The following is a 12,918-nucleotide window of genomic DNA, read 5'->3' as shown; positions in this document are numbered from 1 at the left end:
TTTTTTGCTACTTTCCTTGTTGGCTAGCGTAATCATGTCATATTATGGAACTTATCCTGATGGAGGTGCTTTTAATGTCCCTGCTTATGACCTGAATGGCCTTGACAATTTTGGGGTGGGGGGGTTGGCTAAATCTCAGTGGAGGTTTGCTCTGAACGTCTTCCCAGCATCAGACAAAATAATGGACCAGATCCATCCTTTGTTATTAAGCCCATGGAAATCATTGTGGCTATTCAAAAGAAGGCTAGATCTCTGTGTGAAGAAAGCTGCAGGAGCTGAAAAGCAGCGCGTCAGTCAAATCAATAAATACTTCACAACAGCTCCTTTAGGGACCGAAGTTACAACAGCGCTGGAAAAAATCACTTATGATAGTTTTTCATAGTTTAGCCATTGCGGCGTTCCCCGTGGTCATGTGATCAAAATTCAAACCAGTTTGGCCACTGGTTCATGTTTATGACGGTTTGCAGTGTCCTGGGGTCATGCGATCCCCTTTTGCGACCCTTCTGACACACAAAGTCAACAGGGAAGCTCACTGAGGTGCGGCCCTGGGGTTCAGTTGGGCTTGTTGCTAACATACCTGGCGCCCAGCTGTGTGGCAACGGCCCTGCGCGAGCTTCTCGATGCCCTCTCAGGGTTGGCGGTTGAGTTTCCCAGACTTATAGTTCTGGGCGACTTTAACCTGCCTTCCCGGGGAGGATCGTCAGAGTTGGCTCGTCGGTTCATGGCCTCCATGACGGCCATGGACCTGACCCAAGTAATTCAGGGTCTGACTCATGGAGGGGGTCACACTCTCGACTTTGTCTTTTTATCTGGACAGTGGTTTGATGATCTGGGAGGGGGGTCGCCAACTATTGTCCCCCTGTCATGGTCCGATCATTATCTCCTGCGGTTGGTCTTCCGCTATGCCACCCCTCGCCGCTGGGCTGCGGAGCCGACCAGATGGTTCCGCCCCAGGAGCCTAATGGATCCGGAACGGTTCCAGACAGCGCTAGGGTCTATACCTATCTCCCTCACTCACAGCCCGGCTGATGCCTTGGTGGATGCCTGGGAAAGGGCGGCCACCGAGGCGCTCGACTGTGTTGTACCCTTGCGACCCCTGACCCGGCGCAGATCCCGGTGGGCTCCATGGTTTTCTGCAGAGCTCCGGGACATGAAGCGACGGAGACGGGGCCTAGAGAGCTGTTGGAGATCCAGCCGGTCTGAATCTGACCGATTGCGGTTAAGAACCTCTACGAGGTCTTATCTCGCGGTGATGGTGGCGGTGAAGTCTAACTACTTTGCTGCCCTCATCGCGTCCACAGATAATCGCCCGGCCGCCCTGTTCAGGGTGACTCGCTCCCTCCTTAATCAGGAGGTGAGGGAGGAGCCCTTGCAGGGGCGGGCCAAGGAGTTTAGCCAGCATCTGACGGATAAAATCGTTCAGATTCGGGCCGGTTTGGATTCTGACTGGGCAGAGACTGACGCGGGGGAGTCGAGCGGTCTTGGGAACGTTATCTGCAATGAATTCGATCCTGTGACCCTGGAAGAGGTGGACAGGATCATGAGGAGACTGAGTTCCACCACGTGTTTATTGGACCCGTGCCCCTCCTGGCTTGTGTATGCAGCTCGGGAGGGGACACAAGGCTGGTTCCAGGCAGTAATAACTGCTTCTTTGAGGGAGGGTACCTTCCCTGCCACCTTGAAGGAGGCGGTGGTGAGGCCCCTCCTCAAGAAGCCTGCCCTGGACCCAGCTATTTTGAACAACTATCGTCCGGTCTCCAACCTTCGCTTTCTGGCGAAGGTTGTTGAGAGTGTGGTGGCGCATCAGCTCCCTCTGTTCCTGGAGGAAACTGATTATCTGGACCCGTACCAATCGGGTTTCAGGCCTGGGCACAGCACGGAGATGGCATTGGTCGCGCTAGTGAATGATCTCTGGCGGGCTCAGGACAGGGGTTGTTCCTCTGTCCTAAGTCCTATTAGACCTCTCAGCGGCTTTTGATACCATCGACCATGGTATCCTACTGCAGCGTCTCAGGGGGTTGGGAGTGGGTGGCACTGTTTTGCAGTGGTTCTCCTCCTATCTCCTGGGCCGCTCGCAGTCGGTGTTGACGGGAGGGCAGAGGTCCGCCCCGAGGCCTCTCGTTTGTGGAGTTCCTCAGGGGTCGGTCCTCTCTCCCCTCTTGTTCAACATCTATATGAAGCCGATGGGTGAGCTCATTCGTGGTTTCGGGGTGGGGTATCATCAGTATGCTGATGATACCCAGCTTTTTCTTTCCACCCCGAACCAACCCAGTGATGCCCTCGACGTGATGTCCCGTTGCCTGGAGGTGGTCCGGGTTTGGATGGGGAGAAACAGGCTTCGACTCAATCCTGCCAAGACTGAGTGGCTGTGCATACCGGCATCTCGGATTAACCAGTCTATTCCATTGCTAACTATGGGGGGGTGAGGTGTTACCCCCCCGTAGATAGGGCCCGCAACTTGGGCGTCCTCCTGGACTCACGGCTCAATTTGGAAGATCATATGGGAGCCGTGGGGGGCTTTTGCCCAGGTTCGCCTGGTGCGCCAGTTGCGGCCCTATCTGGACCGAGATGCCCTACGCACAGTCACTCATGCGCTTGTGACCTCCTGGATAGACTACTGCAATGCTCTCTACATGGGGCTGCCCTTGAGGACCACTCGAAGGCTTCAGCTGGTGCAGAATGCAGCCGTGCGAGTTGTGATGGGGGTCTCCCGATACTCCCATGTAACGCCTCTTCTCCGCGAGCTGCATTGGCTTCCAGTTGCCCTCTGTGTGAGGTTCAAGGTGCTGGTGATGACCTATAAAGCCCTAAATGGCTTGGGTCCAGGATATCTGAGGGAACACCTGCTGCCAGCATCAACTTCCCATCGTCCTGTGCTCTCCCACAGGTAGGGCCTCCTCAGGGTCCCGCCGGTCGGGGAGTGGTGGCGGGCGATCCCCAGGGGGAGAGCGTTCTCGGTGGGCACGCCTGCCCTATGGAATCAACTGCCTGTGGAACTCCGGATCGCCCCCGACCTTCGCTCATTTCTCCGGGACCTAAAAACCTGGCTATTTGAGTTAGCCGGCCTGGACTGAGGGGTTTTAAGGTTGTAAATTTTAAATTTCAAACTCTTTGGGGGCTATTAATTTAATTTTATTTTAATCTGTACATTGTACTGTTTTAATTTGTCCTGTAAACCGCCCTGAGTCCCTCAGGAAAAGGGCGGTATATAAATCAAAACAAATAAATAAATAAAACTTAACTTCCGTGTTACTAACTTAACCGCAATGATTCCACTTAACGGCTGTGGCAAGAAAAGTCATATAACGGGGCAAAAGTGTTGCTCAGGCAGCGAAAACGTTGGAGTCAATTGTCGTAAGTTGAGGAGTCTGCCTATTGTGTCTATTTTTAACCTGTCGGCCTTGTCCTGTCCACCCTATCCAGGTCTCCTTGAACATGGACGCAACTGGTCAGCCATTGCCCGCATGGTGGGGTCGAAGAGCGTCTCGCAGTGCAAAAACTTTTATTTCAACTACAAGAAAAGGCAGAACCTGGATGAGATTCTGCAGCAGCACAAATTGAAAATGGTAAGTGCCGCACACATTGCCTTCACACTGGCCCGGCCTTGTGATTTGAATTTGTTCTCGGGGGCTGTGGGTGTTTTACCTTCCGGCCTGGCTTGCGTGTGTGTGTGTGGCGGGGCAGGGGGTGGGGTAAGCGCTAAGATGGCGTGTGTATGCCTCTAACCCCCTTGGTGACTCGTCTTCGTGGCCAAACGTTTTGAGTCCGGAGAAAAACATTTGCCAAGTGGGCAGTTGTGGTTTATGGAAGATGTATACCAGGGGTCTTCAAACTTGGCCCTTTTATGACTTGTGGACTTCAGCTCCCAGAATTCCTCAGCCAGACAAGCTCCTGATCTACACATGCATACAGGTGGTCTTGGATTTAGCAGCTGTTTGAAGTTACGACAGCACTGGGGAAAAAAAGTAATTTGTGACCAGTCCCCTCACTTGACCAGTCCTTGCACTTAGGACTGGTCCTTGCACTTATGACTGTCACAGCCTCCCATGGTCAAGTGATCACAATTCAGACACTTCACAACCATATATTTAGGATGGTCACAATGTCCCGGGGTCACCGTTTGTGGCCTTCCCAGCTGGCTTCTAACAGGTAAATGGGGAAAGACGGATTTGCTTAATGGTGGTGTGATTCAGTTAAGAACTGCTTAACCATGACAAAAGGAAAAGTGAGCTTGTGATGATGGATGTGGTTATTTGTAAGCACCCTCGGCCATATTGATACGGGTATTTCAAAGAAGGAGAAATGAGCACTAGAACAGTTCTTCTAGTGACTTCTGAAGTTACAATGGCATTGAAAAAAAGTGACTTAGGTCCGTTTTTCACCCTTAACAACCATCGCCACATCCCTGTTTTCCACGGGATCAAAATTCGGACACTTGGCAACCGGTTTGTATTTATGGTGGTCGCAGCATCCTGATGTAATGATGAGAATGACTCAGCAGGGTTTGTGTCTCTTTAAGAGCCTTTGTAGCTCTGCTGATGTTCTCTCTTTTCTGTTTCCTGCTGCAGTTGTGGTTTGTTGGATCCTGCTGTATTAGCACGTGTATGTATTTTGTTTCTGGTGTATGATATTGTAGATAATATAAGGTAAACCACCATTAAATACAAACCACTGTTTACTGTGTTTACTCCTGGGTTATCTCATGCAATAAGACTTGTGCATACCCTGACACACAGTTGAGCCCAAAAGTTCTCTTGCTAAGCAAGACATTTGTTAAGTGAGTTTTGCTCCATTATACGATCTTTCTTGCTGCAGTTGTGAATCACTGCACCTGTTAAGTTAGGGTCATGGTTGTTAAGTGAGTTTGGCTCCCCTATTGATCTTTGCTTGTGAGAAGATCGCAAAAGGGGATCGCGTGACCCCGGGACGCTGCAACTGTCATAAGTACATGCCATTTGCTGAGCATCACAGTTTTGATCATGTGATCATGGGGATGCTGTAGTGGTGGTGTGAAAAATGATTGTAAGTCACTTTTTTCCCCAGTAACTCTGAACGGTCACCAGACGAATGGTTGTTAAGTCGAGGACTATCTTGTGTTAATTATTTTACGCTAGCTATATGCAGGAATCTGAGCTACTAGCAATCAAGGTGAATTAGTACCAGATAAGAGTCAACCAATTTCAAGGAGGGCTGGACATGAGGCTCCAAACTCATGGTGCCTTTGACCATGTCACGTGACCCAGAGGTCCCCAATCTTTTGGGTACCAGGGACCGATGCCATGGAGAACGTTTTTTCTGTGGACCGGAGGGGGCGTGGTGTTGAATACTGCCTGCATCCCAAGGATGGAGCTTCGCTTGTTTGTGCGGCCCACTTGCTGGCATGCTGTGGACCGGTGTCAGTCCACTAACCAGGCGTTGGGGACCCTTGATGTGACCGACTTGTTTTACGACCATCGTGATTTACTGCCGTAATGGGCGGGCTTGATTACAGTTATACATTGAGGACTACCTGGAGATGCGTTGACGATCTTCTCTCTGCCCTCTGCATCCTCTTGATTGACGTCCTTAGCCTGACTTGATCATTTTCTTTAGACCAGCCGTTTTGGGGTAGCTTCTCTGGTTTTTTTTCTTTTTTGGCAAAAGAACAATGAGCGTTCAGCTGGTTTGCGTTGCCATTCTTTCCTTATTTCTTAAAAAGAAAAAACAAAACCCCACGCTATTGTTTGCTGGCAACAACAGATGTCATAAATCTGAATGGGGGCGGGGGGGGAACAAAAAGCTTGCGGTTAATCTAACGTCCCGTTTTTCCTAAACATTTGCTACTTTGCGTGCACACAGCAGGCGGGAAGGCTGGGCGAGGGATGCACGGAACGGAAGAATTAAATATCATTTTGATGTGCGGCTCTCGAAACTGATGTGAAAGGTTGCTTGGGAAGTTAAGAAGCTGAGCAGTGTGCTGGGACTGGAAGAAAAACAACACACTTTTTATTTATTTATTTATTTATTTATTTATTTATTTATTTATTTATTTATTTATTTATTTATTTATTTATTTATTTTAATTCCATTTATATCCCGCCCTTCTCCGAAGACTCAGGGCGGCTTACAAGCTTAGCAGTAGCCTTCATTCTATGTATATGCCTGCTTATTAGGGCTTTCACACACACACCCCCAAGCGGCATTATTACAAAGTCAGCTTAATTGCCCCCAACAATCTGGGTCCTCATTTTACCTACCTCAGAAGGATGGAAGGCTGAGTCAACCTTGAGCCTGGTGGGATGCGAACCTGCACTAATTGCAGGCAGCTGGTGTTACTTAAGGAGGCATTAGCCCACTGCTCCCCCAAGGCTTCAGTTTGGATTTACGGTGCTCAGATTGGTCTTGTCGAGCAAACCAGATTTAGTGGATCGTGGCTAAGTGCTACCGACCCATTCACTACATTTCAACCGTCCTTTAGTTAGGTTTCCAGGTAGTCCTCGACTTAACAACCATTCATTTAGTGACTGAAGTTACAACGGGCACTGGGAAAAAAGGGACTTAACGAGTGTTTTTCACAGTTACGAACTTTGCAGCATCCCCATGATCAAAATTCAGGTCTGTGGCAACTGACTCCTATTTATGACGGTTGCAATGTCCCGGGGTCAGGTGATCCCCTTTTGTGACCTTCTGACAAACAAAGTCAACGGGGGAAGCCGGATTCCCTTCACAACTGTGTCACAAACTTAACAACTGCAGCGATTCGCTTTAAGACGACTGTGGCAAGAAAGCTCGTAAAACGGGGCAAAACTGCCTTAACGATTGTCTCACTTAGCGACGGAATTGAGCTGCATTGTGGTTTGCAAACCTTCCTTTGAGAGGCTGCCAGAGAAAAGAGGGAGTCAAGCTATTCTCCAAAGCACCTGAAGGAGAACAAGAAACAATGGATGGAAACTAATAAAAAAAGAGAAGCAACCTGGAATTAAGGAGAAACTTCTTTAAAAGCTAGGACAGTTAACCAGTGGAACAGCTTGCCACCGTAAGTTGTGGGTGCTCCATCACTGGAGGTTTTTAAGAGGAGACTAGAGAGTCATTTGTCTGAAATGGTATAGGTTCTCCTGCTTGAGCGGGGGGCTGGACTAGAAGACCTCTCAGGTCCCTTCCAGCTCTGCTATGATTAACTGATCTAGGTCTAACCAAGGAGAGAAGCAACCTAGAACTAAGGAGAAACTTCCTAACAGTGAGAACAAGTAACCAGTGGAACAGCTTCCCTCCAGAAGTTATAGGTGCTTCATTTTAACAAGATACTGGACAGCCACTTGTCTGAAATGATATAGGGTCTCCTGCCTGAGCAGGGGGTTGGACTAGAAGACCTCCAACGTCCCTTCGAACTCTGTTATTCTATTCCATTCTAAGCACGGGCCCAGCCATGGTCTTCCAGATGTTGCAAACATTTCCCTGGCCGCCTCCCGAGGTCCATGTCGGCTTCTGGAGACGGGTGAAACGTACCCTACCCTGCCTTCTCCTTCGTCTTTGATGTGCCGTTCCTGTCCAGTTTATTTTTCTTTAATCCCTCTTTTGCCTTGACCCCCGTGCTCCGAATGGAAAGCTCTCGGGGAGAACATCTACCAGCGGGAAAAGCGGTATGCCATCCAAAGCTGGTTCCCCCGTTGTCCAGCCCAGGTTAATTTTCTTGCTCCGTCGGTTTGCATGAGTCACCCGGGACGCGCGAGGAAGAGGCGGCAGCGCCAGTACCACTTTGCCATAGTAACGGGAGCGTTGCTGCGTTTGTGTTCACATCATCAAGCACCCCAGCGACGGGCGGGCTGTGTTTCTTCTGATAATGAGCACTTATCCAAATGGTGTCTCTGGCAGGAGTTCAAACTCAGCCAAGGCTCTCCTCTATACTGATGAAATCTGTTTGGGGTTGTTGTTTGGTTTTTTCCATTTTAGTCGAGTTTATTCCAAGATTAAAACAGAAGTACAGAGCCACGTTAGAAAAGTGAAAAGAAGAAAAAGTTTAGAAAAGGTCACCTGGCCAGTTTTTATTTTGTGTGTGTGTGTGTGTGTGTGTGTGTGTGTGTGTGTGTGTGTGCCCAATACAAGAACACAACATTTCCTGGTTTTTAGCCTGGTGCTTTAATCACTAGACCAAACTTGACTCTCCCTGCAACTTTCCAGGATGAAATCAAAATGATAGTGAGCAGATGTGCCAAACGCTTGAACTCTAGGTCTTTGTAAAGCCGGCATAAATATTTTAAAGTATGTTCATGGGTGTTATTAATGCAGTGGACCAAAGTAGTAACAGTGGGCGTGCGTTTATTTGTGGGTGTGGGTGTATCTGTGTGCATGGTTGTGCAACTCTTTTCTTTCCTTCTGCAGTGCAGTTGAGATGCTGCAAAAGGTTGTGATACTGTGGAGGTCGACCCAACTTAGCAAAAATGCTTCCAAAAATGGCCAATTCTTGCAACCTTATCTTCATTCTTTAGGCTTGTATATTTTTTTTTGCACTTGTATACAAAATTTTATGCAATCTGAAGTCCCGGGAAGCAATGTGCACTCATTTCAGCCCTGCTACTTTTTTTTTTTTAAATAGCCATTTCAACCTCCTGGAATTGTGTGTGTTTGTGTGTTTAGTCGTTGCTGATGTAGCAATTGACAATAAGATGGTGTTCCACCAAGATTCATAATCCTCCTTTTCTGCTTGGCTTGCTCAGGAGAAAGAAAGGAACGCTCGGAGAAAGAAGAAAAAGGGTCCGGTGGTCCAAAATGAGGAAAGGGCTTTTCCCCCGGTGACTGAGGACGAGGAGATGGGCCAGGATGGGTCGGGCACCAGTGGCAACGAGGAGGAGATGGCCGAGGAGGTCGAGGCAGAAGGTGAGATGTTTCTCCAGGATGAAACTGCATCTTTTGGTCTGGTTTTGCTTAGGCCAGGGGTCTCCTAACTTGGCAACTTTAATGTCTATGGACATTCTCGGTCATCCCAAGTCATGGTTCCCCCCAAGGCGCTTTTTTGAAAGGCAGCTGGACTTTGTTTTTCCTTGAACAAATTCCGCTTCTCATCCAAGAAGCTTCTTCAGCTCTGACTAGATGGTGGGGGATTGTCCAGTCAGAGCTGAAGAAGCTTCTTGGATGAGAAGCAAAACGACTTCAGAAACCAAAGGGAAGTCCAGTTGCCTTTTGAAAAAGCACCTTTGTGGACTTCAACTCCCAGAATCCCTCAGCCCATCATGGTCGGCCTGGGGGATTCTGGGAGTTGAAGTCCACCCACCTTAAAAGTCACCAAGATTGAGAAACGAAGATGCTTTTTCATGAGGCATCTGGACTTTCTTGTTTTTCTTTGAAGACGTTTCGATTCTCATCCAAGAAGCTTCTTCAGCTCTGTGGGAAGATGAGACGAGAAACATCTTCAAAGTAATATAAGAAGGTCCCTCGTGAAAAAGCATCTCTGGGACAACCATGACCTGGGTGACTGAGAATCTCCATAGACACTGATGCAATCCTTAATATTTCTGTTTCCTCAATTAGTTTGCTCCTAAGGCAGGGGTCTTCAAACTTGGCCCTTTTATGACTTCAACTCCCAGAATTCCTGAGCCAACACGGTTGGCTCAGGAATTCTGGGAGTTGAAGTCCACAAGTCATCAAAGGGCCAAGTTTGAAGACCCCTGGCCTTCACGCTTGGATGTGTGCCCAAGTCATGTTCTCTCCACCAACTTTCTGGTGAATAGTTTGTGGTGACCTTGGTTAAAAAGCAGAGCATTTTAACCTCGCAAGAAGCTGATAAACACTATCCAATTTTCTGGAGAAGGAGCCAGAGATTAAAAAGTTCCTGATAATTTCTTAGTAGGACTTCTGTTTTTCATCTTTAGTAGCCACTGGTCTGTGTCAATGTGGGATAAAATCTTGGTTCTAGGCAAGATGATTGTTTTGGCTGATGGGCATCAGAGATGGGGTTACACCAGAGGTCTCCACCCTTTTGGCCACCAGAGACCAGTTCCGTGGAGACAGGTTTTCCCGCGGACCGGAGAGTGTGTGGTTTTGTTTCCTGCCTGCATCCCACGGATGGGGCTTTGTTAGTTTGTGTGGACCGGTTGCTGGCATGCCGTGGCCCAGTACCCGTCCACGGACCTGGGGTTGGGGACCCGTGGGTTACAGGAACAAAAACCGGAAATGGACAATTATCCCTGTTTTTCCTTGGGAACTGATCCAGCCACTTGCAGAAGATGCTTGTTATTTACAGGACGTCCTCGGCTTAAAACGGTTCACGTAGTGACAGTTTGAAGCTACAACAGTACTGGGAAAAATGGACTACAACTATTTTTCACACTTACGACCATTGCGGCATCTCTCTCTCCCCCCCCTCCCCCCGATCGAAATTTGGACACTTGGCAACTGGCTCGTATTTATGACGGTTGCAGTGTCCTGGGGTCACGGGATCCCCTTTTGTGACCTTCTGACAAGCAAAGTCAAGGGGGAAGGCCGATGCGTCGAACAACTTGACATTGCTAACTTAACAACTGCAGGGATCAACCTCTCAACAGCTGTGGGCGGGAAAGATCGTAAAAAAAAGAGCCAAAGTGACTTCACTGTCTCGCTTAGCTGCAGAAATGTTGGGGTTCGGTTGTCATAAATTGAGGACTGCCTGTATTGCAATCTCCCCATTTAACTTTGGGGGGGGGGAAAGTGAAGGAATAATTTAACAGCTCCCCCCCCCCCCGTTTTACACACACACACACACACACACACACACTCGCACGCTCCCACCTCTGAAGGGAAGGACCCGTGTTGACCTAGAAACCATTGGAAATCTTTTCCAGGCAGTGCTTAAAAGAGAACGCGTTGCAAAGCAGTTTTCAGGTAAATAGTCTGTGTCACAGACGCAGGCATGAATCAGAGGCGTTGGGAGGGGGGGGGAGAGGGGGATGCAACAGCTGGTTCGGAGGACACTCTGTACACACACGTGTGATGCGCTTTGCAAGTTCAAAGCGAGAGTTGCTTTGGGTGGGGATCCTTGGGGGGGGGACCAGGCACTGGGGCCTCTTAAGCTGGAGGGGCGTGAATTGAAGGGGGTTCTTAGTGGCCAGCGTGTCACGAGAGCAGGAGAGTGGCTCAGCCTCCTGCTTCGTCTTTTGGGATCTAAAAGTGTGCCGGTCTTGCAAGGACCCACACTTTGCAAACAGGCATGGCTTGCATTGTTGAGCTGCCTTTTTCCTTGGGCATCGCTCAAGTTTCTTGCAAGGGATGCCAAACAGCGAAGGCTTTTCCCAGGGACCCGCTCGCTCCCAGAGTCTCCGCAGATTTGCAAAAGTGCAAAAATAATGATGATGATAATAATAATACTAATAAAATTGGAGCAAAGCCAAGATTCTGTTTGCTTTCCCAACTGAAATGAGGAGAGTGGCATGTTTTTTCCCTTCACTCGTTCTCTAGCACGTTAGCCAAAGCTCTCCACGATCCCTTCTTAAGTTTGTTTTGCAGAAGGGAAGAGGGGAAACTGCCTTTCGGAGACTTGGCAAGGAAAAAGACATCAGTGATGCTTGGAATTTGGTTGGAAATGGACAGAGAGAGAGAGATTCCAGACTGGGTGGACACCCTTCCCTGTTGAATTGATCCAAGCAGTGTTTCTCAAAGTTGGCTGCTGTAAGATAGGTGGAATTCCTCAGCCAACATGGATGACTTCACCTCCCAGAATTCCCTAGCCAGCATGGGTGGCTTCAACTCCCTTCAACATGGGTGGACTTCACCTCAGCCGCCATAATAATAATAATAATAATAATAATAATAATAATAATAATAATAATAATAATAATAATAATAATAATAATAATAATAATAATAATAATAAAGTTGGAAGGGACCTTGGAGGTCATCTAGTCCAACCCCCTGCTCAGGCAGGAAACCCTATACCATTTCAGACAAATGGCTGTCCAGTCTCTTCTTAAAAACTTCTAGTGTTGGAGCATTCACCACTTCTGGAGGCAGGTTGTTCCACTGGTTAATTGTTCTAACTGTCAGGAAGTTTCTCCTTAGTTCCAGGTTGCTTCTCTCCTTGACTAGTTTCCATCCATTGCTTCTTGTCCTGCTTTCGGGTGCTTTGGAGAATAGCTTTGGAGAATAGAATCATGAATGACTTCACCTCCCAGAATTCCCTGGCCAGCATGGGTGGACTTCAGTTCCCTTCAACCTGGGTGGACTTCATCTCCCAGATATTCTCCAGTCATCCCTTCCAGTCCCTTCAACCTTGGTGGACTTCAATTCCCTTCAGTATAGGTGGACTTCATCTCCCAGAATTTCCCAATCGGAGTGAGTGAACTTCAGTTCTCTTCAACACGAATGAATTTCAAGTCCCAGAAGTGGCTGAGGAATTCTGGGAATTGAAGTTCAGGTATCTTCCAGTAGCCCTGTTTGACAAACATTGGTCCAGTGTAAGCCTCCCAGTCCTTCTGTCTTTTCCAAAATCCAATTTTCAGGAGAATTCTTCCCTAACCTTTTCAGAGATTTCTCTCTCTCTCTCTCTCTCTCTCTCTCTCTCTCTCTCTCTCTCTCTCTCTCTCTCTCTCTCTCTCTCTCTCTCTCTCTCTCTCTCTCTCTCTCTCTCTCTCTCTCTCTCTCTCCTCCCTCCCCCCCCTCCACTGGTTTATTCTCAAATTACCTTCCAAGAGACTTTCCCATGCCTCGTTCTTTTGGGGCATCCTTCAGCACCTGAACATTTCCCAATACATTTCAGGAAACAATGACTTCATTTCCTCCCCCTCCCCCCCCTTACTAACACTCCTAAGGCCAGGCTCTGGCTTCCTCCGTTGTGCCTCCGGTTGTGTCGACGGTGGTGGCAAACCTCCATTTTGAAGCCTGCACACACATTCTCTGTGTCCTTGTGGTGCCTTCCTTGGATGCGATCCCAGAGCTGGGGTGGAGCATGGAACTCCGTTCCCTGAGTCATGC

At 48.5% G+C, this 12,918-nt stretch overlaps 1 protein-coding gene across 1 annotated transcript in view; it reads left to right on the top strand.

The window, feature by feature from the left end:
- NCOR2 (nuclear receptor corepressor 2) overlaps positions 1-12,918 on the top strand; it is a 185,122-nt gene that overhangs the window by 107,180 nt on the left and 65,024 nt on the right. The window contains exons 18-19 of the mRNA XM_081339110.1: positions 3,424-3,566; positions 8,694-8,853. Of these exons, the coding sequence (XP_081195236.1) occupies positions 3,424-3,566; positions 8,694-8,853 (303 nt within the window). The remainder of the gene's footprint in view (positions 1-3,423; positions 3,567-8,693; positions 8,854-12,918) is intronic.

Source organism: Vipera berus (assembly GCF_964194415.1).
Source record: "Vipera berus genome assembly, chromosome: 14".
Taxonomy (NCBI): Eukaryota; Metazoa; Chordata; class Lepidosauria; order Squamata; family Viperidae; genus Vipera; species Vipera berus.
This window is presented reverse-complemented; position numbering and strand designations above follow the sequence as displayed.